The sequence below is a fragment of the Danio aesculapii genome, chromosome 8, assembly GCF_903798145.1.
Source record: "Danio aesculapii chromosome 8, fDanAes4.1, whole genome shotgun sequence".
Lineage (NCBI taxonomy): Eukaryota > Metazoa > Chordata > Actinopteri > Cypriniformes > Danionidae > Danio > Danio aesculapii.
In genome coordinates this window covers 25,442,318-25,469,772 of record NC_079442.1, presented here as the reverse complement: position 1 = coordinate 25,469,772, position 27,455 = coordinate 25,442,318, and the positions used below count along the sequence as shown (strand labels likewise).

The 27,455-nt window shown below is 36.9% G+C and overlaps 1 protein-coding gene across 2 annotated transcripts in view; it reads right to left on the bottom strand.

Annotated features, from left to right (window-relative positions):
- Positions 1 to 130: 130 nt before the first annotated feature.
- kdm5bb (lysine (K)-specific demethylase 5Bb) overlaps positions 131 to 27,455 on the bottom strand; it is a 34,748-nt gene continuing 7,423 nt past the window's right edge. For both annotated transcript variants that reach the window (XM_056463490.1, XM_056463492.1), the window contains 23 exons: positions 26,521 to 26,661; positions 26,165 to 26,258; positions 25,910 to 26,025; positions 24,473 to 24,631; positions 24,178 to 24,297; positions 23,913 to 24,071; positions 23,608 to 23,789; positions 21,975 to 22,137; positions 21,782 to 21,901; positions 21,481 to 21,675; positions 18,675 to 18,856; positions 17,703 to 17,827; positions 17,177 to 17,327; positions 16,345 to 16,459; positions 13,730 to 14,100; positions 11,589 to 11,727; positions 11,318 to 11,497; positions 10,694 to 10,855; positions 8,277 to 8,753; positions 5,899 to 5,998; positions 5,633 to 5,793; positions 3,495 to 3,734; positions 131 to 1,014 (listed from right to left, as the gene is read on the bottom strand). In XM_056463490.1, the coding sequence (XP_056319465.1) occupies positions 880 to 1,014; positions 3,495 to 3,734; positions 5,633 to 5,793; positions 5,899 to 5,998; positions 8,277 to 8,753; positions 10,694 to 10,855; positions 11,318 to 11,497; positions 11,589 to 11,727; positions 13,730 to 14,100; positions 16,345 to 16,459; positions 17,177 to 17,327; positions 17,703 to 17,827; positions 18,675 to 18,856; positions 21,481 to 21,675; positions 21,782 to 21,901; positions 21,975 to 22,137; positions 23,608 to 23,789; positions 23,913 to 24,071; positions 24,178 to 24,297; positions 24,473 to 24,631; positions 25,910 to 26,025; positions 26,165 to 26,258; positions 26,521 to 26,661 (3,987 nt within the window). In that variant the 3' untranslated portion in view covers positions 131 to 879. The remainder of the gene's footprint in view (positions 1,015 to 3,494; positions 3,735 to 5,632; positions 5,794 to 5,898; positions 5,999 to 8,276; positions 8,754 to 10,693; positions 10,856 to 11,317; positions 11,498 to 11,588; positions 11,728 to 13,729; positions 14,101 to 16,344; positions 16,460 to 17,176; positions 17,328 to 17,702; positions 17,828 to 18,674; positions 18,857 to 21,480; positions 21,676 to 21,781; positions 21,902 to 21,974; positions 22,138 to 23,607; positions 23,790 to 23,912; positions 24,072 to 24,177; positions 24,298 to 24,472; positions 24,632 to 25,909; positions 26,026 to 26,164; positions 26,259 to 26,520; positions 26,662 to 27,455) is intronic.

The window sequence follows — 27,455 nt, the reverse complement described above, 5'->3', positions numbered from 1 at the left end:
CAATAAACAGTACAGTTATAAAGACTAGAAATAGACTGGCCTGTGAGCAATGTGATGCAGCAGAACATCAGAGATGATCAAATAAAGAAGGGAAGAGGCTTTGTCTGATATTAGAACAGAGTTTTATTCCACACTATAAATCGGGACTTTTTTTTTAACAAGCTAATCAAACCCCAAACCCCATCACCCCCACCCTCACCCTTCAGAACGGCTTGAGCAGGTTTTGTGGCAGTTCATTACACTCTTCTGTCTGCTACAAGAATGACGTGTGTATGTGTGTGTGTGTGTATGTGTCCATTACATATCCTGAATATCTGACCACCATCTCTAAATCACCAACACAACTGAGACTGCTGAAACCTCCAGAAACGTACAAACGACATTATTGCTCCGATAAATAAAACTAATCTACAAAAAAAAAAATAAAACGACACAACGGAGAAAATCCCAGATGCATGATGTGTACTGAAACGGCCATAGTTTCCAAAAAAATAATCTCTCTGTATTTATCCTTTATTGTATTTGGTGAAAACTGTCGGTTTGTCCTGTGCCGGGCCGTTTCCGGTCGTGCATGCAGAAGAGACGACCGTCGCCAGAGCGTCTCTCCTCCACGCCAGAAAACAACACCAACACAAACCCCATGCACCGCTATATTCATTCAGCATATTTAGCATTGATTTAGACGATCACAAACAGTTCGACAGAAGGAGAAGATCTGTAAAAATACAAAAAAAGGTGACCAAAGAGTATCATTCAGAACAACAGAGTCCAACAAAAAGAGTAAAATAGCACCGTTGTTACAAAGGTCAGAGGTCATAGGTTAGGGAACGGGAGGGGTCAGTTATACATCCGGGAGAAGCGGAGGGGTGGGAGAACGTCTCACTTCCGGCGGCCCGTGTTACTTGTGCTGCAGCTCACACACATGTAGTCCTCCTCGGCTGCCAGTTCTGCTGAGACTCCCACACAAATCATATGAAACCAGCGGTTACAGCAGTCACACTGCACCCAGTCCACCTGAAACACAGGAGGGAAATAGTCACACACACATTTCAAAGGGTATGCTGGGGTTTCAAACTAATTGTTACAGTTTAGTAGACCTACAGCAATAAAATTAGCACTGTATGAGTGAGATAGAGCTACGCCTGTGGTCACACACTAAACCAGGTCAGCGACAATAACCAAGTGGTTAGTGGACATGGCTATAACAGATAATCTATCAGAGCGCTCTAGTTCACAATAGCTGATGATGGCTGATGCCTATTCTACATGCTGTTAGGGATGCAACGATTATAGACTTTGGTTTTTACGATTATAGTCGGAGGAATAATCATGGTTATCACGATTATTATGTATAAATTCAGTTCAAAACACTACTACTTTAGATAATAATTTATTTCTCTTTGGACATAAACATAAGTGAAAAAGTCGGTGCAGTGTAGTGCAGTGGTGTAGTCCTAAAAAAAATGTGTACTATTACCCACCCAACCCGCCCATGCCGTTTCATAATTTTACCAGAACGTTTCAGCGAGACATCATTCAGTTGACTTCGAAAAACTTACGAATGCACCAATTGCAACAAAGATGAGAATTAAAAAAAATAAAAACATTTGGTATACAGTTAAAGGGGATGCAAATACATGTAAATTAGGCACGTCTAATCAGCAAAACAAGTATACAGAGGGTATATGCAATTATTGATCCTCAGAAGTTGTAATACCCAAACAGTGAGTGGAAAAAAAGTAGGCATACTGAGTATACGTGCATATAGCCCCGACTACACAACTGGTGTAGTGGGTAGTGCGTCGACATATGCACTCCGGTGCTCACGGTGACCCGAGTTCGATTCCCGCCTCGAGGTCCTATGCCGATCCTTCCCCTCTCTCTGCTCCCCATTCTTTCTTGTCAATACTCTCTACTGTCCTATACAATAAAGGTTGAAAACCCCTAAAAAATAATTATATATATATATATATAAAAAAAAAACATAAGTGAAAAAAATGTTCGACATTTAAACAAGTAAATTTTTTACACAAAACAAATGACAGAACAAAGACTGAATGAATAAATAAATAAATACAATTTAATTTTTCTAATATAAATCTAAGGTACATATTAGCCAAAAATTTGCTTTTTAAATAGAACAAAAGTAGTCTTAAGCACTTTTGATCAACTGCATTACACAATAGTTTGGTATTTTCATGTTGTATTTTTTTCTTTGAGTAGAAATATGTATATTCCATACAAAGTATGAAGCTGACCGGTCAGTTCTTGACACGTGACTTACGGCATTCTTTCAACTAGGTATGCCTGGAAAGCGTGAGCGCATCAAACTGCTCATGCGCCTCCATTGGAAATAATGAACTTGTGCGCGCAAAAGACGGCATATGTAAACGGACCTGAGTTAATAGCCTCAGCCATAGTTAAAATCAGCCTTTGATCCAGTGTGTGTGTGCGCATTAGCCTTAGTGTACAAGCTCGGAACTTTAAACTAGCACACAGTTGGCATAGCTTTGTTTAGTTGCAACCGTTATGTTCCGTGCAGAAACGCGGTATTGAGAAGCCTTTACGATTAATTAACCGTGATGAATTAAAGCGCAGTTAATAGTGAAATCAGTTAATCGCTGCATCTCTACATGCTGTAACAGGCAAAAACATGAGCCCAATGAGAGGCAAAACACAACGGCCAACCATCAGCTTAGTGTATCCTGGGCTTAAACTATAAATATTACTCTAAAAAACAGGTAAAACCCTGAATTTAAACTTTCACGTTTCAAACACTAAATCCTAATATATGGGTCTATTTTCCAACTGGAATAAATAAAAACATGCTGAATGGACATTCAAGTTTATTCTTTGCCAGTAGGTGGCGCTTATGATATCAATAAAATATAGGCAAATTCCACACTCTATTCGCATCATAAATGACACCCTATACAGACACTTATACTCTCAACCGTGTTGAATTTGGGTTTTTGTCAGCCCAAAAGGAACAGTAACGTTCTTTTACTAACCGGAAATTCAAACAGTTTCCAAAACAACATTTACCAGATGCTAAATTAGTGAAATAAATCAACAAACTAACAAATAGCACCCGTCATGAGTACAAGTGCCGTTGAATAATTTTGTTTTGCAAATCCAGATTAAATAAAGTTACTCAAACTCAGTGCCTAATTGCTCCTTCCCTTCATCAACATTCATTTGTAGCGATTTCCCATTCTTTTTATCGGCTAAGTGTATTCTTTACAAAAACACAAGGTGCATACCATATCACATACTTGTGCACTATTTTATGCCGTTCATATTCAATTATGTAAGATGAGCATTCACACTGAAACGAAAAAAAGAATAAGTGCACTTTAAATACACTTACTTAGCTGGTAAAAAGCATAAAGAGCACTTCAGGATGTCACTTCTAAGTGTTTTCAAATGAAATTGAAAGACTGAATCTCTTCATGAAGGGCTCTTCCAGAACAGACATCAAGTCAGTCGCTCACCTCTTCCCCCTCGGGCTGGAGACAGCTCTCTGCGGGACACAGAGTCATGTCTTCCTCTGAGTCTTCTGACTGAGACATGTCTGACGCAGAGACCGACGCTGCTTTCCTCTCTCTCCGCTTCTCCACACCCATCATCCTCTGCTTCTTGCTTTTCAGCTTCATCCCTCTTTCCCTGATCTCCACCTCATCTCTGTTCATTCGCCGCTTGGCTTTCTTTTCTGCTGAAGTGATTGCATCTGTCTGTAGAGGGCACAGAGATGAACTAATACAAATACAATTCTTACAAAAGGGTACTTCAACCATGGTCAGTACAAGGGATGTCCAGATCCAATCATGTGATCGGAAATTGGGCCCATCACGCGCTTTCAGACTAGATTAGAATCGGACGTTACCTACTGATAAGGACTCGAATATATATGTGTATAGAGTCCTTTTCACACATCTATAGCTATGCGGCGGCACAGAGTTAGACCTTTTGCTTGACTTCACACAGAAAGAGCAACGCGTGCAGCATGACATCACTTTCTTGCAGAGACGCTATTGGTTAAATGGCGACAAAGTAGAACACGAAAGCAGTTTGAAGCGGAAAGTGCGAGTATGTCTGCGGTCTGGAGGTATTATAAAGTTGTTGATGACAACATTGCCATAGTAAACTGTGTGATATGTCAACTTGATATTGCCTGCCGGGTATTTTAAGTTGAAGTGTTATTTGTTTTTATATTAGATTTTTGTTATATTTACTGTTGCACTAAAGTCCAAAAGTGAGGAATTGATGATATTTATTACTTGATTGTTAACAAACGGAGCACTTCTGTGAGGTAGCTTGAACAGAGTTGTTGAATGTTAAAATGAGGTGAATTAAATAAAAAATAAGGAACGTCCTGGATCTGTTTCTTTTTACCTATCGGATTTTAGTAGATACTCAAAATCAAATGACTCGGCAAAAAAACCTGATCGCGACATCCCTAGTCAGTACTGTTGGTGTACTACTGAGGCCAGCAACACTTTTTTTAGATCTTTAAGAAAATATGGGTGATATTATTGGTAAAAAGTGACTGTGTTAAAATTGTAAATTCAGTTTTAAATACTGTTTTTTTGTTTTTTTTAAACAAAACCTGAAAAATGCATATCAGTGTCCACAAATATATTACCACCACATCCGTTTTTAATAATACCTTAAGCTCTGCAAATTCTGTATTTATTATTTGCATTTTTGTGGTTATTTGAGATCAAACTAATAGCCAGAGCTTATTCTAAAGCACACTTGAACAAATAAATGAGCTTTAAATAAACAGAAATAGCTCTTCTGTGCTGGTAACTGCCTACCTTTTCAGTAGCCTTATTTTATTGATTACATTTCTTGCAGAGCAAGATTAAATTTACAAGAAAAATGGTAGCAGTCGGAAACTCTTGTGCATTTTGGATGGGAAAGGATGGTCTGTCACATTCTGACTACTCCTGACATCCTTTCACAGACAGTATTTTAAAGGGGGAATTTAAATGTGAGATTCTGGAAACAAATCTGAGTTCAGCAGTATCTTGGTCAGATCAGGGAGAAAATCATTTTAAGCAGAAACTGGGTCAACAACAATTATTGTAAGCAGTTCTGTAAGTATTTCCTGATGCATTTTGTTTAATGTGCATTAAAGGCCCTCAAATAAGGAGCATTAAACCAATCAGCTATTAAGAATTTAAAGAATTTCATTACATTTTTATGAACTATGCATAAAATAAAGCAAATGATTAAATCAAATAAAAAACAGCTCAGTATATGACCACGTTTATTAAAAATGATTAAAATCTATACAGAGAGCAAGCAAACTTGTTAAATTATGTAACCCGTGCTTTATAGGATCTGAAACAGTTGCTGAGCTAGTTTGCCATGGTTCTGGTTGCCATGGTAACAGCAGCCTCCCTTGATTGGTGGAATCAAGAAGGCTCTGCTTCATCTGAAATCCAGCTATCCACTAACACTAAGCCTGATATTCCAATACACTATTGTTCGCCTCAGAGCTCTTTGTCTGTTTGTGTTGAATTATTTGCACATTATCACCATTGGAAGGAACTTTTTGATTGTTCTTCTCAAGTGTTTGATGTTTAATGTAAAAATCTAATATGTGTAGGCGCTCGGTGTTTACCTCTGTCTGTGGTGGTGTGAGGTAGGCCGTGTGTTCTGTGTGGGACGCATTTGTGGTCGGCGGGCCAGACAGCAGAAGCCTGTAGAGATGCTGGGTCTCAGGCAGAGAAACCTGCAGGACCAAACCCTCCACCATTAGCTCCTCCAGCTCTGGACTGAGACCTGAACACACACACACAAACACACACGCACAGATTCAGCGTAAAACAGCTGCAGCTTTATTATTACACACAATGAGATTTCAGAAGATGTGAACAGGATACAGACCCTGGAGAGGAATACAGCGCTGCTCTGTGTAAAACACCGTCTGCTCCTGCCCTGAAACTGCCCAGTCCTGAAACTGAGATGGAGAGCCACACAGCTGCTGCTACAGCAAACAAGTGAAGCAGTTAATTATTTATAGTTAATATAAATAAATAAAAACAAATTTAATAATAGTAGATAATTAAACAAATTAACAATTAAATATATATTTCATATAAAAAAGACTACAATCATGAGTTGCCATATATATATATATAGATATATATATATATATAGATATATAAAAGATTAAACAGTAAAAATCAGTCCACATTATTAGAGTGCCCTGGACTGATTTTTGCTGTTTATTTTGATGAATCCCTTACCCAAAGGGAATCAACACATTAAAGCTACCACTGAGCACTTTTTGTTTGTTTTTGGATATATAAAAGATTATTAAATCCAAAATTGAATAATAAAAAAATATAAATAAACTGTAATAATAAAAACAAATATTTACTAAGAAATTAAATATAATTTCATTTAATAAAATGAAAGTGAGATAATTTTTAAAAAATTCTATCGTTTCCTTAAATGAAATCATTGAATGCTAATAAAACACAATAATAAAAAATAAACAATTAAATGAAGAGTAAATGAATGCAAAAAATATCTATTAAATATAAACATATTAACAAATATAAGCAATATAACAAAATATCTGCAATATAATAAAAACTTAAATTAAAAATAAAAATTAAAAACTATTTAAAATACAAAAAGTAATAAACAAAATAATTTTAAACTGGATTAAATGTAATTTTTTTAATTTATTAACATACAAATATAATAATAAAATCAACATAATTTTTAAAAATCATATTACAATAATACTAAATACAAAATGTCATAATTAAAGTCCACGTGAATTTAAAATTTACAGTGTTTATTTTGCTAGCATTGTTACTTTTTAGATGAATAATTCATTCGTGCAATTAAATCAACTGAAGAAGAAAAAAAATTGTTTGGTTTGGTCATCTTTAATCAAAGTCTGACCACTTGCTTACACATTTGGAGTGGTGGTCCTTCTGTTGACGTCAACCTGAGGTCTTCTATAGCAACTGCATATTAATACTATTAGTATACTCTTACCATTAGTTTGCCATGAAGGAATGAGGCGCAAAAAGTAAGCCCTGCCCCTCTACTCAATATTTAATTTCAGTTGAAAGCAGTGCTTAATTTGTACATGAATAATTCCTGGAACAAAACCAGGAAATAAAGGTTACCTTGACCAATGTCCACCACAAAATTTCAGTTTTTCCGGAACATGACATCATTAAACAGTGATAGCGCAAAAAAGAGCATCACATTTCTGAACGGTCTTTAATTATTTTGTGGCAAATAAAGTTATAGGTCAATCGTGGATAATAAAAACATGAAGCTACAAACTTAAATCATATGAACATTCACTATTCAGTTCACTTCACTATTGTGTGGAAAAAATAATAATTAAATGACTCAGTCTAATTTTCAAGAAGAGCCCACAGTTACCTCTTCTGTCATGTTTTCTGACTGACTTGAGATGGCTTTGCTTCTGTCTCCTGCTATCCTGATCCGTTTGCGCAGTTTCATCTTTTCAAGATCTTTTGATCAGGCTCATTATCAGATTTACTCGTGGTTTTAAAAAATTAAAATATGTGTAGTTTGGTCATCTTTGATGAAAGTCTGACCACTTACTGACTTGAGATGGCTTTGCTTCTGTCTCCTGCAATCCTGATTGATGGGCGCAGTTTTATCTTCTCAAAATCTCTTTTGATCAGGCTCATTATCAGATTTACTCATGGTTTTAAAAACTGAAAATATGCGTGACTGCCTCTTCGCCATTTTTAAAATATAAATATTACTTAGGCTGGCCACTATGCCATTGTTTATGCGCACGAAACAAACAATTAATAACCAATGAGAGTGACTGTAAACATGAGAAAGCCAACTGGCTGGACATATTGTTGAGGGCCAATAGTTAAACAGGACTTTTGCTTTAACTTGCTCACAGTGACTACCATCATGTGTGAGTGTGTGTGTGTGTGTGTGTGTGTGTGTGTGTGTGTGTGCGCGCGTAGGTATTCACCACGCACAAGTTAATGCTGGATCCATCTAAATAAATACCAGAACGCAAAACACAAATATCTGACATTTTCCGGAACAGGATCCAGCTCAAATTAAGCACTGGCTGGAAGTACATCAACATACTGAAATAAAAGTCTGAGTAATTTCTGGTTCACATGGACTTTAAATGACTTTTCTTTTTAAATTAATTAATTAAAATAAATGCAACTACAATACAGTTACAGTAGCCTGACTCTCCACTTCATCTCTTCAAACACTGTTAAATCATCTCTAACCTTCCTGCTGTGGCCAGTGCTCCTGTGAATGTTCTGTGAAGGTGAAGCTCCTCTGCCATCCTGAGAGGTCGAAGAGAGCCCATAAGAGTCTATAACCTCTCGCGCCCTCCGCTGCCAGCTCACACTGCGCTCGATCATATAACGTAGAGCGTCGCCTTCAGGCAAGCGCACGCGGATCCGCTGCAGTGAAGACAGCAAGCTCCTGATCTTATCCAGAGGCGGTTTGGTCGACCTCAGGCATAACGGACAGAGCCACGCTTCAGGGTCCAAGGGGTCCGAGGGCCCCCGCACGCACACGCTGTGGAAAGCGTCCCGGCACAGCTCACACTGCAGCATGGCGCCCATGGCTGGTTTCTGACACACACACACTTTTAGCGAGGCGCAGTCGGCTGTGGGCAGGAGCTTGGATTCATTCGATGCCCGCAGAGAACAGAGCGACTCCAGCTCTTTTAAACGCACCTCGGCCAGAGTAAACATCTGAGAGAAACAAATACAGAACAAATCAAGCATGTTTTGGTAGAGAACTCTAGTCTGATATTAACAGCTAAGTTTGTATTGGTCATAAACACAGAGTAAGCCAGTGGATAAAACTAGGCAGAAATATGATTACACAACTGCACAATCATTCAGATGGTTTGTATTGTATTTTATTTTCTCTTTCATTACCTTTTTAATCCTCATATTAGTCTTTTATCTACATTTACGTTGTCATTTTGCAGATGCTTTTGTTCAAAGCGACTTACAATTAAGGAGACATTCAGCAAATCAACACGAAGAGGCAGTACACACAGGAAGTGCTAATTATACAAATGAACTGTTAGTGATCAGAGAATTAAATGCTAGAGTACGGCATTTTTTGTTTGTTTTTTGAGAGAGAAATGAAGTGGAGTGTTTCTACAGGTGGTTTGTCAAGCCCACTCACCTGTGTAAAGCACACTTCATAAATGCATGTTGTTGTTTTTGTGTACTGGTGCAGTGTCAGATAAAGTGTCAAAGAGATGAGTGTTTTTGGGCACACTCTGTTTGGGTTGTTGTGTGGTAAAGGGCGGGGAGGGGGTTTATGGGTGTCCTGGTTCACATTTTATGCTAATGCTTTTATTAAAATTCTAAATGTGTTTATTCTTTGTTTTTCTTTTTCTGTATGCATATGAAGTATGTATTTTAATCACTTTATGATTTTATTAATTGTTTATGTAATATGTAGTGCTTTAGCAAAACTTGACAAGTCATGGCAGTAAAGCTCTTTTGAATTGAATTGAACAGAGTGAATTCATGCTAATTGCCATATCAGCTTCAATTGCTATAGCATATACATTAGAGCGTTCACAGTACATAGATTATTTCACATTTATATAGCTTTTTAAAAACATGATATAATAAACAGAATGGCACTGATGTCAATGATTTTTTTTTAATGAACTTAAAAAAATAGGACTTTCATATAATAGTAATAGTATTTATACTATTAATGGTATATTTTAATATTTTTATAGTATTCCTAGTATTTTAAGCTTTACGAAAGGTTCTTGTAAATTTGTAAATGTTTTTCTGGCTCTCTAAGTACATCGTTTAATGCAAACAAAATGTAAAAAAGAACTGAGAAAGAATGAATAAGTGGTTTCCTAGCAAAATGAAAAGTGCAGTGCACTGCTTTTTTTCTTCACAACAACAAATGGCAGTGCAGTGTGCTTTTTCTTTCTCCGAGCAGAAAGATTGTCGTGATTGGCCCCTAAAAGAAGCGTTTCTGTTACTCGCAGATATTTCTGGAATTAGTGTTGCCATGATTCTGAAATTTTTAACTCCTATATCTTGCTTTAAATAAAATAGTGATTACAATTTTCTGTACCATAGGAAAAATATTGCTACAGCATTTATTTAAAATACAGTGTATATGCATGGCTTAATTAACATATTTGGCTGATTTTGAAGAAAGCTGAAAACCTTTAAGCATTGACATCCATACAAGGAAAAGCAAACACTATAGAAGTCATTGGTTTACAGCTTTCTTCAAAACATCTTTTGTGTTCAACAGAAGAAACAACTCAAGTAATTCTGGAACAAGTGAAGGAAGAGTAAATGATGAGAGAATTTTCATTTTTGGGTAAACTATGCCTTTAAAGATTGACTACTTTTCCTAATCAGGCCATTTGTTTAGATTTTCACATGTGCAGCCAAAATATTAGCAGCTTAAAGGGGTGATATAAAAAAACTGTTGTTTTTGCTGTTTTACAGTTCTAACTAAAAAGAAAAAAAAAAACTATAAGCTAAACCTAAAGTTAAAGCATTATTGAAGAAAAATTATGAGTCTAATGAGAATTACAACCAATTACACAAATAATTACCACAGAACAAATATCAATACTACTGACAAGGCTGTAATCTATAACAATCTGTAATGTTGTGTAGAGTGAACTCACAGCAGATGCAGAGTCTTTACTGTCTGAAAGTGCTCTCTCGACATCACTCATACTGTCCAGCTTCACAAGCTTCTTCTTCCCTGATGACACGCAGTCGCCCTTCATCTTCCTCATCTTTTTCTTCTTCAAAGAGCTGCCCATTTCCCATCGAGGACACAAGACCTACACAGAGTGATGAGACATATGAATCAACAGTGTAATATGAACACGCACTTTCTACTTCACACACTTACTAGATTTCAAGACTGAATTGTGAGATATATACTAATAAATGCAAGAAAAAAGTCAGGATCAACTACTTATAATTTAAAGGCAGTATTTTTGACAGTTTCTTTATTCTTTCATTTTAATTCGTCAAAAATAAACCGACTTTTAAATCACCGTGAAGACCAAACTAATCTTTTAAAGAGAATTAAAAGTGAATTAACTTTTTATTTTTCCCTTTAAAGAACTGAAACTTTACATTTGAAAAAAGAACAACAAACTAGCTGACATTTACACAACATCACATTCAACTAAAAACTGTTTTATACAACGTTTCTTATATATATACACACACACACACACACACACACACACACACACACACACACACACACACGAGTTTGACATGTTGATTCTAACCTCCAGCAGCGTGAAGGGGGAGCTCTTGAGTAGAAAGGTTTTAGCTGCAGTCTCTTTCCAGGCCTGCACCTCTGATACCTGAACCTCCAGTTGGTCCAGGGGCTCCAGTCGCACAGGAATAGAATGAGCTCTCAATACCATATCAGAGAGCGAACTGAAAACTGGCACCTGACCTCCCACCTGACAGCACAAAGAAACCAGCATTAACATTTATACCAACAGACACTAGCAATCTAAAAACATCTTCGACATTTAGTGTGCAGCACTCAACCTGTAAACTCTCTGCTTCCTGAAGCCATTCTTTAGCTCTGTTCACTGTGTCCTGTAGTAGGAGGCAGTTTGGCAGGTATGCAGGTACACCCTCCACCTGAGTCAACATGGAGCAAAGCGTCTCTAAACTCTCTGGAGGTCTATAAATGAAAAAAGAAAACAGATTAAATTTAATTCAGCGCATTACACAATGACTTTGTGATGCCTCCTGCAGGCTCCCAGCATGCACCACAGGAATTCATTCAGGCTCGTTTAAAGACTGCTTTGCATTTCCAAGCCTCTATTTTTGTTAAGAACTGATGAAAATGATTGTCTGTTGTGCAATAGGAAGTGGTCCTTTAATCCAATCAGGAAGGGGTTATTTAAATCTAAGGGTTTTTGTTTAATATAAAAATCACTATACATGTTGATATCAACTGGGATGAGGTTTCAATGCCAACAAGCTTGACAAAATCATTAAGGTGTGCAACATTGTCACACCGAAGGGGTTTTTACGTTCTAAAAACACGAGGCGCACCACACTGCCTTTTTGTTGACAAGAAAAAAAAAAAAAAGAAGTGTGGTGCACTATTTATGTTGCTAGGCAACAACTGAATCAGCCGCCTATTGTGCGCAAGTGTTGGTGTTGATTTTGGTATAGTTGTAATATTTAATAATATTGTGATATTTAAGATTTGTGAGCCATACAGCTCCAGATAACTCGAAACAGTAACCACTCGTCCTACCTCCATCTTCAAAAGTCTCCATAGTAGTCTCGACAACACAAACACGGCAGTCAGCTCAATGGAAACCCCGCCTCTGCTTTCATTTGATTGGAGAATGAAAAAGACGCGACTAATGTAACATGCTTTTTCCGCTCAGAGTTGACTTTTTTCAACAGCGAGCACACACTACACTACAGCAAAAATGAGAGGCGCAGCAGGCGGTTAAAACGTGAGGTACGTAGGGCACATAAGCAGTGCACAAAACGCCCATGGCCTTCAAAATCATTCAAAAAAGGTGTCGCACTGCTCTGCTCCCGGTCAGGTTGTGAACATGCACGCCGAAAAAATTTTATAGTCTTTTATGTGGAGCTTTCGGGACGCAATGAGTTTAGCAAGTCGACAAAACTAAAGTTTAAATAATGTGATGGTGATCTTATTGAGACTAAGAATGGCTCCTGATAGATGAAGTCAGGGAGGTTAGACTTAATAAACCTAATTGTCAGCCATGAGTCAGGTCTAAGACAACACACAACAGATAATTCTATAAAACATCTTTTTGTATTCTATTGAACTCTCTATAGAATTTCACTCTAATAAAACTAATATTCATGCAAAAGATTTCTTAAATTATCTTAGCATCACTCCAGTTGTGCCTTTAGATTGTTTTCCAGCTACATTTAGGATTATTTCTATTATTTCTTTAAAATAATAATTGTATAATAACAATAACACTGTTATTTATTTATAATTAAGTAATTTGTTTTTCGTTTTATAATATATATATATATATATATATATATATATATATATATATATATATATATATATATATATATATATAAAATATATATATATATATATATATATAAATATATATATATATATATATATATAAATATATATATATATATATATTTTTTTTTTTTTTTTTTTTATTATTTTGGAGGGGAGAGCTGTGCCCCAGTAGAGCTTTAGGTCTAGCAACAACCCTGGTGTATTCTGTGTTATTATAAATATATATAATGTGTAACTTAAACAGTGTTATTTAACTCAACAACTTTATTCGTTGTAGTCTTCGCTATTTACATATCCTTGATGTTTTTTTCACAATTGCAAATATTTTAAATATGTTTTTATTTAATTTTATTTAATTTTATTATTTACTTTTATTCATCATTATATTAAATGCTCTTACACTATAATTGGGTCAAAACAACAAACAAAAATGTATGATTGGAACACTATATCAGGGGGGTGGTTCCCTACCTCGTCTTTTATTTATTTACATTTTTTTTTTGGAACTCCTAAATGTCAGATTAAAATGCCTCAACCTGTATAGCTTTAACCTGTCACCCTTAAATATCAGATAAAACAAAAGACCAGTGTTTTTTTGTGGTTTGCGTGCAAATATTTGATCATCACTCAGTGCTGCCCTCACCTGGCCTTCAGCAAATCCTGCGCATTCTCCTCCAGCTCCTCCGAGACGGTGAGCAGCTCCTGCAACCTAGCCATCATGCGTTCTGTGGAGGGATGAGGCGTCAGTCCAACCCCTCTGTCGATCAGCCTCCGCATGCTCTCCAGAGAGAGACCGCAGGGGTTTGTAACAGGATCCTCTGCTTGGTGAACTCCGGCGAGCCATCGAGCCTGTTCCAGACGCTCCCGTAGCAGCGGCAGCTCCGGAAGAAACACATCGAACTGAGAGCCTTCCTCCAGCAAAGACTCGATCTCGCTCACCGCGTCTGCGCTCACTTCATCAGACAGAAGCTTCTCACTGTGCTGCTGGAAATCCTCTATGCTGTTTAGCAGCTCCTGAGAGAGAGAGTTAATAGACTCCATTAGAGAGCTGTTTAGAAATGATGAACTGTGCCTCAGTCGAGTAAGGCTACATTTACACTATTGTGTTTTCATTTGAACAGAGTCTTTTAAAACGAAAATGATCCTCATCCACAGCGGTTTCAGAAAAAATCTCCATCCACACTTCACAAACTAAGGCTTCATTCACACTGCAGGCAAATGTGGCTCAAATTAGATTTTTTTTGTCCACACGCAAGTCCTGTCTGTTTTACCCAGGACAGCCCAAAATCACATGCAATCTGCTCTTTTATTTTTTGCTCTTTTTAATTTAATTTGACAGCAAAGTCTTTTATATGATCCTGTTTTCAGAAGAGAGCAAAATTTAAATCAGAAAATGTAACCTGTACAAAATATTATGTACAAAAATTCATTCATTTTCCTACAGCTTAGACTCTATTTCAGAGGTCACCACAGCGAAATGAACCGCCAACTATTCTAGCATATGTTTTACACAGCGGAGCCTCTCACAGCAAGCCTTCTTTCTGTGAGGTGACAGTGCTAAACACTGAGCCACCGTTCCGCCCATATACAGAATTTTTTAAATATATTATTACATTAAACAACATTTGTATAATATAAAAAAAAATTCAAATAAATTGTTACATTTAAAAATGTAACAAAATATTGTATACATAATTTTATATATTATTATGTTAAAAACATTTGTCTAGTGTTGAATGGTTATACAAAATATTAATAATATCGCACTGAAGTTGGGTCCAAATATAACTCTATTTTTTTATCTGAACGCAATAAAAACTTTAAATATTTATATTAGGGCTGCACGATATTGGCAAAATCTGACATTGAGATATTTTGTTTTTCTGCGATATATATTGCAATCAACTTTATTATATGTTGAAATAATGTTTGGTTACATTTTATTTTAAGGTTCAGTTCACGTTCTTAGCAAACTATTTTGACTTTTGCTTCAATAAACTCTTAATTTGCTCCTTATTAGTTAAGGTAGTTAAGGTATTGGGTTAGAGATGTAGAATAAGATCATACAGAACATGTGTTTTATAAGTACTAATAAATAAGCAGCCAATATCCCAATAACATGCATGCTCATAAGCAACTAGGTAATAGTTATAATTGGTCCCTAAAGCGTTACCGAATGTATTAATTTTGACTGACCGAGATGATTCTGTAGATGAGTGAATCATGTATAACATGTAACAAACAAACTACAAGCATAGATAAATGCAATAAAGTAAATATAAAAGAGAAATAAATAGTGCATGCATTATAGATGTGTATATGTAAATGTAAATGTAAAAAAACACTGCAAAATCAACTCAACATTGCATCTTTGCGCACGCATTGCAAAATCGATGCTGAAACGATATATTGTGCAGCCCTAATGTATACACTTGATAAATTAAACAAATTATCAATGACATTTGATATAAACATAATGGGTCTATAATGTAAATTAAGCAAATGAACATTTAGTTAAATTTAATTTTCAATCATGTAGTTGAACTCAAGTATGTTTGTTTTACTACAGTCTCCAATGTCCGATTAGAAAAGCTATGACAATGCTATGTTTGAGAATCACAATCTCTGATAGTATGGATGAGACACTTAAAGATAGCAATTATCTGCATTATAAAACGAAAAACACTAATTTATACATAGCCCAAGATACTGATAACCTTTCATAAGAATGTGCATGTGTGTTGTTTTGGTGGTTTGCAAGGACAGTTTTTCTATAATGACATGAATATTTCAATTCAATTCAATTCACCTTTATTTGTATAGCGCTTTTACAATGTAGATTGTGTCAAAGCAGCTTCACATAAAAGGTCATAGTAAATTGGAACAGTGTAGTTCAGTTTGTAGTGTTTAAGTTCAGTTTAGCTCAGTTCAGTGTGGTTTAAAAATCACTACTGAGAGTCCAAACACTGAAGAGCAAATCCAACTTGCAGCTCCACAGATCCCAAACCATGCAAGCCAGTGGAGAGGGAAAAAAACTTCACTAATCGGCGACATAGTATATGAATATGATATAGTTGTACTCCATTACGGTGGTTTACAAGGACTTGTTTGATGCCCTTGTAATCATTCTTAATGCTTTCCTTTTGACAGTTGGCTTTAGTGGTAGGGTATATAATTAGCATTTGTACTGTATAAAATAAATTATACCTATGGAGAGTTCCTGTAAACCACCAATATCAATGTGTATGCATGTGTCACCTTGAGAAGCGGTGCTTGTGTCAGGCTGCAGGGGAGGTTATAAAGCTGGCGGACGAATGATCTCATTTCCTCCACTGTGAGCTGATTAGGAGATTTAGCCTTGCCTGTGCGGTACCTGCAGACGGATGACAACAGACAGACGTAAACAAATGCATGAAAGAACAACACACACAATCCACAAGCGTCTCAGATAAATCAACAACAACAACAACAACCATGATGAAAATTCCCCTTAAATAGACATCAGCATGGAAAAAACACTGTGATTTCAAATATTTGTATAGTGAGTGTGTAAAGGGTTGGGTGTGTGTATAGATTGGTGTCTTTGAGAGCAGCAATGCACCTCACTTATTTGTCTGAGCCTAAAGCATTGCAATGTTGAAGTTTTGACAGGTGGATGCTTTGAATTAAGGATTAACTCAATGTTACATTTTTAATTAACTTTCTATACTGATCATTGAATTTACTTGCTGACTTACTAAATTTAGTAGTTTATAAATCTGTTGTAAACAAATCAAGGATCATTTTAAAATACCTTTCACTGTGTATTTTCTAACAACATTAAAGAGCCAGTAGCAACTGTTGTAGGATGTAGACCTGAACTAATGGCCTCTGAAAATTCCGCTTTGCCATCACAGGAACAAATCACATTTTTAATATATTAAAATACTTATTTATAACTGTAATAATATTCCATAACAAAATATAATATAATTTAATAAATGCAGCCTTAAAACCGATAAAAATAGTACAGAATAGTAACCGTAGATTGTTTGAGCAAGATACATTATAGCCGGTATGTTGTTTTATGTGCGAGTGTGTCTGTGTGTACCTGGTCTGCCGCTTGCCATTTAGCAGTTGCTGGGCAACAGATGAGCATTTCTCAGCATCTTGAGTAACCAGCCTCAGCTGACGTAACAGGTCATTCTCTGGGAACGACTGCTCATCTGACTCCTCCAGAAGTGTGCGAAATACGGTGACATCTACAAATAAATACAGACAGACAGAGGAAGCAGAAGTGAAACACATGACACAGTACTCAATAACACATTTAACTTCAGTGATGTAACATTTATTGACTGAAACAGTCAATTGTAATATTGTAAAAGTATTCCTCTTGACATAAATGATAAAAAAAATATACAATTAAGTTACAAAAAACATTTTTTAAAGACTAAAAATACATTCAGCTAATACTTTCTATAAATCGTGTAAGCATGCCTCTGAATAAAACTGTTGTCGATTTACATTAGACATGATGGTGGTTCTGCTTGTGTATAAAACATGGCAATAATGATATTGAAACCACATACGCTGAATAGGATTCTCGTTCAGGAAATTTCTAGAATGAAACTCACTGCGCTTCTTGTCTAGCTTTGCTTCCATGACCTCTGTCACTCTTGAGGCCCAATCATCGTAATACTCTGCCCTCTGCCGCACAGCGTTCATCATCGGGTAAAGGTCATCCAGTGTGAAACGGTAACTGTGAGGTTGAGCATTACACCGAGTGAAACTTCACCGCACTCACTTAACCTTTGTGTGTCAGTATATTATTTCAATATATATTTTTAACCAGCATCAGCCCTGATAAAACCTAGCAAAATTGTGTTCATTTTAAGAGTTTTAACCCTTGAAGCTACAGTTTGTTTAAATAATGAACAATGCACACGTTTCACATTCAAATTACTTGGCTTATCCATATAAAACCAATTTTAACATGCATGTCAGCACACCCACATAAGTAGTAATTAATTTGAACTGATTTGGACTCATTGGACAAATTTCATTGAGAATACCCATTTTAGCCTAAATATATGTTGTTTGTATTAAAGTGACAGTTCACCCAAAAATGAACATTTCCACACCATTTACTCACACTTAAGTGGTTCGAAACTTATGCATTTGATCTTCTGTTGAACACAAAACTAAATATTTTGAAGCAGTCACAGACATCCATAGTAGGAACAAAAAATAAATATTGAAGTCAATGGCTGAGTTTATCCCTTATTCTTCAGCAGATCTTTAGAGGAAAGCAAACAGGTTTGAAACAAGTGGAGGGTGAGTAAATGATGGCAAAACTTTCATTTTTTGATGAACGTCCAAAATTATTATAGAAACTTAAAATAAGAAAAGAAAATGTCCAAAATAAATCACAAGGGTTGTGTTTTTTCCCCAAAGCCTCTCCCAATAACAACAACACTTTATATTTGAATCCGGGAGATAAATTAAATGCATAAAAACTTGAAAAAACTTGACTATTTTCTTTAATCATGACGAATGATGTAGAAAGTTAATATAGGGCAATCTCTGGATGAGGGGTGGAGACGTACTTGAGAGTGTAGTTGGAGATGGGGCAGGAGCAGAGGTCGTGGGTGTGGTACAGACACACCTGGACTCCTGGTCTGCAGGGACAGGTGAGAGCAGACAGGTAACAGGTGGTGCGACACTTCACACACTGTCTCTCATCATCTGCCAGCAAGTCATATTCAAACAACTCACACTGGGCCACCCCCTACACACAGATAGACAGAGGGAGGGAAGGAGAGTTAACAAAGGATGATTTAGGGACAAGCAGAACAAAAACTGCCCGTGCTTTGTGAAAATGGCCAAAAAAGTGAGCATTACTAGCATCTTTCATCAAATGACCCATTTTTTCCAGTAATGTTACAATAAAATTTTTTCCACTGCAATTTTCCTTAAGTGTTCCTAATCTCAAGTCAGCATAAACACACAAATTGATTTGTTTTTTGATCAAATAACATTAAAAATGACTACAATATAAACTATTTTTCGTAAACATGGCATTTATTTTCCTCATGGCATTTTATTAAACATAAAAAAGCTAATAAATAATTTCCATCTACACTTGCATTTATAGATTCAGTCTGACAATAGCTTACAACCTTTCTCCCCCTGAGAACCATCTGTCTAGATCTGCTACAAAGAAAAAGATTTGATCCGTTCATCTCCTGAGTCCTTGGTTTGAGTCATCCGGTCATCACATGAAAGACTTAGCGAATCATATGCAGTAAGAGCTTTTAAAAGATTTGATCTATTAATTGCTTGAGTCCTCTGGTTTGAGTCACTCATCACTGTATGGCGCATTTCCACTGGCACTTTGGGAGAGCAGCATAGCAAGTGTTTTCAGTTCATTCATATGAAAGTGGAGCGTAAAGGCCCATGCAGTGCATTATGCAATTAAAAGTGGCACAGAGAAAGCGTTGAGGGCATCAGAAAGGTTAGACATTTCTCGATTTTATGCATATATTAAGTGAAAAACATCAGGCAGCAACCAATTGCTGTGAAAATAGGCAAGGCAAGATGTTGACGTATGTTTACAAATGTTTGCTAAACTGGATCACTGTGCTGAAATCACTCCAACAATGTATACCTTCACACTTTCAGTTTACACAAGCATGTTGAACGATGTGTGATTATTCATTGATCATTTCTTTGAAGCAGCCATTAGACAATGCACATGTGAAAAATGTGAAAACCTACATTCTTCGATCTGATCACTTTGTAAGTTTGACACCCAGTGGTTGAACTAGGTATTGCACTACTGGATCAAAACAAACACAAGCGCAGGTTGCCAGATTGAGGACAGGAGCGAGTGACTTAAACCGTGTTCTACATAAAAGCAACGGCACCGATAGAAGAAATATTTTACATATTAAAAGGAGTTTTTGTCCTAACCAACATCTAGAATTGATATTTCATAATATATTGATAATTAATCGATTTCTCACAGGTGAATAACAGAAAACTATGACAACTATGATCACCTCAGGTGCACCTCATGTGCTTCATTCAGTATTAAATGCTAACAATGTCAGTTTGAATGCCATATTACATGGCGTATTGCCATATACTGAAAGCAGCAGCAGATTGTTCACCTCACATCCTGAAAGTAAAATAAACTGTTTGAAATTGAACTTTAGAACTAAACACGTAAGCGTTTCAGCATCTACATTTTATAATGTTAAAGAGGGTTAATATGTATTGAATAGATTATTAACCTTACCATTTCATGAGTGAGTGCATCTTCTGAATGGCTGTATTTAAATTTCTGTCGTGTTTCGTTTGGTGCAAACAGCCAAATTGCTCATCACTGTGTATCTTGTCACGAAGCATGTTGTTAGGACACGGGGTTACAATGTAACTTGCTCACCTAATGTTTACGTTTGTAATATTTATATTATTTTCTTATTAATAACCTGATGTGAAACTCTGTATCTGACTCTCATTTCGGAGTCTGCTACAGTCCACCGGCGGGTGCATTTCTATCACAGACGCATGCTTTCAGAGCGCCTTTCTGAATGAATGAATAAAATACACCGTTTACCAAGAAGGCAACCGAGGGTGCTGAATTATAATTGACTAAAGCGGCAATGGGTAGGTTAAAAGAACCAAAACAAAGACAGCGTTCCAGCATGGAAAACACATTTTCAAAGCAGAATATCTGACATTCAGCATTGTTTTTCAGATAGACAAGAATGTTGACTTAGCATTTTTCCTAACTATCTGCAAACATATTATGGTATTTCTATGCTTTAGAAGAGTCAAAAACGTACATGCAGCACCTTTAAAAGAGGTGTACTCAGTCCTAAATTTGACATGCCACAAAGAAGTGGCTTTGTAGGATTGCAAACAGCACTGAACACAAATTTGACACTGTAGTGGAAATGCACCACTACAAGCCGTCACATGATGAACAAACGACTCAAAAACCTGAAGACTTCGAAAGGTGAACTAATCATGGGTCCTTCCGGCTTAGACTGTGTGCACTGGTGTGCTAATCATAGACAAAAGACCCAGGTAAATAAATAAACGATTGATTATTTTCTCTTTCTTATAGCATTCTAGTCATGACTTGTTTGTAGCGTCATCTCTAAATGTTTGGGCTAGTTGAAGATGTGTTTGGTTCAGAAGAAACTCATAAAATATGAATGATAATTTGGCACATTGAACAAAATGACTGACAAAATGAATGAGAACCCAAAGGATTGGGTCAGTAAAATGATCCAAACTTCCCATCACTATTCCTCAGAGCGAGGAGGATAATAAGCACTGTGCCATAAATTGTCGTCCACACAAACTGAACTGACTTGACAGATTTAATTCGTGTTCTCTTACCATCTTACGGACTTTCTCCCGCAGCTCTCTCTCTTCTTTAATCATGAGCTGCATGTCCTTCTGTACAGCTGACGCCAGAACCACATCAAGACCGTCAGCCTTCATGGCCATATTACACACCATCTCATCATGAGAAAACACGCAGTAGCGATGCAGCAGGCGGTAGTGATCCACACACTGACGGCCCAGTGGCATCTGCACACAGATTAGAAAAATAATGATGCAAAATTATTATAATAACATCAGCACAAGAAAATATAGGTAACAGTGTAATGACAGGACGGATCCAGGAAAAGCTCACCCAGTCCACTGTGCAAAAGTTCACAGCCTCTGCGAAGTTGAAGCCCTGGTTGAAGCCGCTGTGATAGGATCGTGGAAAAGTAATAACAAACTCTCCTGCGCACTGATTGGTTCTGTAAATCTAAACAAAAATCATGCTTGTTACTCACAGGTGAGTTTGTGTATAAATGTTTATGTATAAATATGCTACTCACCGGTACCCCATGGGCCATGAGTGTATTGGGGTTCATGATTGTGACCAGCTGGTGTAGAAGGTCTGGCTGAGACTCAAATAGTTCTGGGGCCAGTTTCTTCATGACGGCTTCCAACTGCTCAGCAGCAAAACCCGGAGCTCCATACCAGGTCTTAGGTTCACCCCTAACACAAACAAACAGGTTCAAAACATTTGCACTTGGTTAAGTTTTTACTTTTAAATGTACTTCACTTTTGTGAGAGTTTGACTGAATGAATGAAGTAACGATCACATGTTAATACAGTAGGTGAAAATGACCTGTGTTTTGTGTTTTGTTTAACAGGTGTAATTTTGGGCATATTTGTCACCAAATTAAGCCACTTTATAATTGTTGGTGCCACTTTCAAACATGTTTTGTAACATGGACATATATTGGTGATATTTAAATATATTTGGTGGCATATTTGGTGATGAAAAAATAAATAAATAAATCAAGGCTATATTGTAATTTGTAATGTTTTCTCCGTTCTCTCATTTTCATTTCACAGTGTACATATAGCTAATATCATAGCATAGCCATTGTCTTTAGATTATGTGTATGGAGATTTTGACAGATGAAGCTTTTTTTATAATTGAATGCATAGCCTTAAGCAGCATTCACACTACGAGTGACTCGTAGCGGCAAAGCAACAGTCGACCGTTCATTTAAAAGGAGAGTTGGCAAAAGTGACCGCTGTCAACAAGGTGGGGGTGTTGAGCGACTCGACGAAGCAAATGAAGAGCGACTTTGAGTAACAGCTAATAGGAGCACCTGTAGAGCTCAAGTAATTCTCTTTCAGCTCCTGCAGAGGCTGGTTGTATTCCCCGTGCTGTAGACCTACACAGACCTGTGTTTGCAGCAAATAATGACAGAGAGCACTCTTTTTTTTCTTGATCATCTTTGTAATTAAGCGTTTTATGTACTGATTCCATTTATATTTAGTGTTTTTTCTGAACAATGTTTACTTTTAGCAGCATGTAAACTCATTCGCTCTGTAAATATCAACATAAACATTACCTAAGCAACACTCACAACTATTTCAATCACTACCCAAAGTGACAAGCAGCTACAGTCGCTTCTAGTGCGAATGAGGTATTAATGGGCTGCACTTTCTGAAAACAGACATGCAAGTGTAAACAGTTTTTAATTCAGCAACTTAAAAATATGAAGAACCTGTGTAAAACGTAAATTTAAAAAAATGTAAAGGGAGTCACAATGTTATGAATATGCAAATTAGTGTGTGACATCATCTAGTTGCATGAATATTTACTCTACAGAAGCAATCTGATTGAATCATTCAGTCAATGATTCAACCACATATCAATGTCAGTTCCAAAACAGGGGTCCAATCAGAAGAAACTGAAAGAAATGGCAAGAAATGGCAAGCATTCCAGTTTCAGTTTACAGTTGCATGTTGGCATGACAACTGTTTTAGTGTTGCATCTAAAGTTTTTATATGCAAAGACATGTTCAGTGTGAATAGCCCCTTACAGTACAACTACCCTGGAGAGAAAACAAGTTGGTGGAGGTTGCTAGGTGTAGTATGCTGCATCATACAAAAAGCTACTCTTGGTATATTTCTGCTTTTAATCAAGCACAAAATACTGCTGATTACCAGTGCAGGTAGTTGATGGAATAGCTCCAGTGGTCCTCAATGTGCCAGCAGAACGAGGAGAAGCACATTCCCACGTACAGCCATGGCAAAGTCATTCCACAGATATCAGCAGTGACATGTGTCAGCACTGACGGCGTCATCATGGCCATATTGTTCAGGTTCCAACCACACTGAAGATATTTCTACAGCAAGTGGATTCAAAGAAAACCAACATCAGCAATGGAAACAGGATGTGCTTGGTATAGAAATGGAATCAATAAGTTACGTTATGAGTAATATGCCAGAATCTGATGCAGCAGTTATACCTCATCATGCGGTGCAACCTTAAACCTTCCACCTTCGATTGGAAACCCGCTTCCGAACTCTTTCGAGGCAATGTCAGCGCCATATTCCACTGTGACATCCTCCTGAATGGTGCCGACCAACCTCCAGAATTCTTTTTCCACTAATTCAGTGGGCACCATCTACAACAAATATCGTTCACAGTGATTCTTAGTGTTAAATGATATGTTTTAAGGCTAGATAATCAAGAGACTCAACATTAGAGTCTCAGTAGGGATTTGTACATACATGAACAGGCATGTTGAAATAATCTGACTTGAAGGAGTCTGCCATTTCCCCAAAGGCTTTGAGAGTATAGTCTCTGTGTGCTTGCTCGAAGCCAAATGCCTCCTGAGGTTTACAGCACTCCTGCAGAAACACAAAAATAATGAGTCAATCTTTGATCCCCCTCATAGTCTCTACAAAAGCAGCATTGTTCGGTTAGGGATGCTTTACGGGGTGCTGTTCAGATTTATGTCCTGCTGCTCTATTGACTTTAAATGATGACGTACAAACAGTTTTAATATTTACTAATCAAACTTACCTGAGTCAGACATTTAGGGCACCGCCAATCACCTTTCGGAACATCGGTGAGGGGCGGGATCAAGCAGAAAGTGTGGTAGCTGTCATCACAACCGTCGCATAGCAACAACCGATCCTCGTCGTTTCCCTTTCCACACACTAAGCACACATATAGGTCCACCTATAGACAGATAAATCACATGCCATGTTTATTTTTTATATACAAGCAAAAAAAAATGTTGATATGAGTTTATAATTTTATTATTAAGAAATAGATTTTTAATTTAAAATCAAAACCTCAATAGCTATGTTTCCATCCCTAAATGCAAATTAACTTTATGCACATAACTGGAATAAAGATGTGCGAATAAAGCAGCGTCAAGTGACGAACAAAAATCGTCACTTCCTGATTAACTGGCGCCAAATATCAACAGTAAAAACAGAATTTGCTGCGTCAATCTTTGCTTTATTTAATAAATGACTTGCGCCTCAGAAGGCAATCCTGACATGCAGCAAACGTGCGGTGGCGTTTGAAGGCGTGAGACGCTCGGCACAGGTGCTCCTGATTCTGGAGGTCATTAATAATATAATAACACTAATACTGAAACAGTTCAGGCATTTTAGAATGACCAAAACAACATTTCAGATGTTTTACAATGTGCTCAGCCTTGAATGGTTTGTCCATTCACACACATTTTTATCATCATTAGAACAAAAATCACATGACTTTTTATGCGCATACTGGAGTTTGTTCGGAAAGTGTTTCCATCATAGTTTATGCACATCTTTTCTCATCAAATAAAAAGTTTATCCTACTCAGTTACGCGCATATGTTTATGCAAATTTTAAAGTTTGTGCATCTTGGCATTTCCATCAATCGTTTTTTATGCGCATATCCAAAATGCGTATAAATATAGGTGGATAGAAACGTAGCTATTAATTTCATTCAATGGCATACGTGTTATTTATCTTGTTCAGTTTAAGATTGATCAGTTTATAATATGAATTCAAATGAGTCTCTTTACATGTGTTTACATTTGCTACTCCTTCCCCCTTGTTTCATCGTGCACTACACTGTCGCTAGAGCACTACTGAACGTTGAACCCATGCTACGTAGCTTATAAGTTAGCAGAAAAGCAAATTAATTAAAAGAATGTGTATTGAAACAACAAGTTTGGTGATAATTTGTTTGTTTAGGTGCAAAACACAACTTTGTTTTGGTGCACACTCACGACAAGTTTGGCCTGTTGAGTAGACAAACTACAAACCTTTTAGACACAGTTTCTAGCTATACTTAGCATCGTCTGACTGTCAAAAACACATTCAAATAACAAATGTGAACAATGCCTTAATGTAGTTTATAGTCATTTTATAAACCAGTTTGTCCACGGTTTCTATTTACATGACAGAAAAGCTAAGCAGAAATTATATTTGAATAAAAGAAGGGAAGGAAATTCACCATGCTGACTGGAGGAGGGGGGATGTTTTTCTTCTTCGGTTTGCTTTTCTCCGGTTCAGGATTCAGCTCTTTTATCTCCACAGGTTCCTCTTTTACCTGTATAGGGATCTCCTTTTCTAATACACAAAACCATGTTTGTTAATATAAGGAATCTGATTTGACTAAAACAACTATGCTAATCACATGTTTGCTTTGCTTTACTGGCTACAGAAGATCTGAGTCAGGTAAAGTTAGACGCAAACGAAAGATGCTCACTTGGTTCAGTCTTGACAACGAAAGAACCCATCCTCCTCCTGAGATTGGGCTTGTTCTCAATCCCCTCGCCTTCCTCTGACTTAATACAGCCAGACTGCAGATGCAAAAAATGAGATACAAATGATTATACAGCATTTAATAGATCTGTCGGTAATATTTTTGAAGGCAAATTACCAATTTCATTCAGCAAGGATGCACTCAATTTAGCACAAGTTACTGGAAAGACAGTCAAGACAATCTTATAAACTCAACCAATACTTTAAGAAAACTGGCATACAATATTATAGGAGCATTAGAATAATAAACCATAAAGAGTTGACTGTGATAATGAACATACAGTATGTGTTTATATTCACCTCTGTTTTCATCCTCTTGGCTCGTCTAGCCGGTGCGCTCGTGTTGCTGGGCTGAACCTGAACATTTTGCCTCTGCAGTAGGTCATGGGGTTTATACTCTTTCTCATCGTCATTCACCTCGTCCACAGGCTTCTGCAGACACTAAAGAGAAAAAAAGAACAAGGCTCACTCCATTAGTTAAACCTTTAAGTCTAGAAGCTACCAAAATATAAGAGTCGGTAACCTTGAAAAATGTCAACTGTGTCATATTTTACAAAAGCTCATGTTGTTTTACCTCAGAATGACTTTATTCTTTTTCCAGTTAAAGACAAAAAAGAGATGTTGAGCATAATGTCCAAACTTTTCCATAGTGCCTCACCACCTCCTCATACTTCAGTTTCCAATCAAATCTTCTGACGATTAAAATGCTATAGTACAGTATCTGACATACCCCACCCCCCTCAAAATGCTATTATACGTTTGTGCTCAAACCCCTTTAACTAGCAGAGCTGTGATGAAACAAACTGCAACTGGTTGTATTTCTTAGGGGGAGGAGCTACTCCATGTACTACCCTGCCTTCATCTTTTCAATCACATATAAACAAAATTGCACATTTCACAGGTCCTTTAACATTACATGAAACTGGACAACTCAAGGTAAACAAAGAGCTACTAGGACATTCTGCAAATCATCTCCTTTTTTTGTGGAAAGACCACACAAGAAAGTACGTTTAAACCAGGTATTAAACCAATGCCATGTAGCATGAGTTTACAAGTACTTGGACGCTCTCGCAAAATGATGTAAACCATAACATATGGAGTGGGATAAAGTCTAGAAAAGAGATGCATTTAATAGGTTTTAAAGCAGTGGTGCCCAAACTTGGTCCTGGAGGGGCGATGTTGGAAATCGGCCCTCTAGGACTGAGTCAGGGCACCCCAGTTTTAAAGGGTTAGTT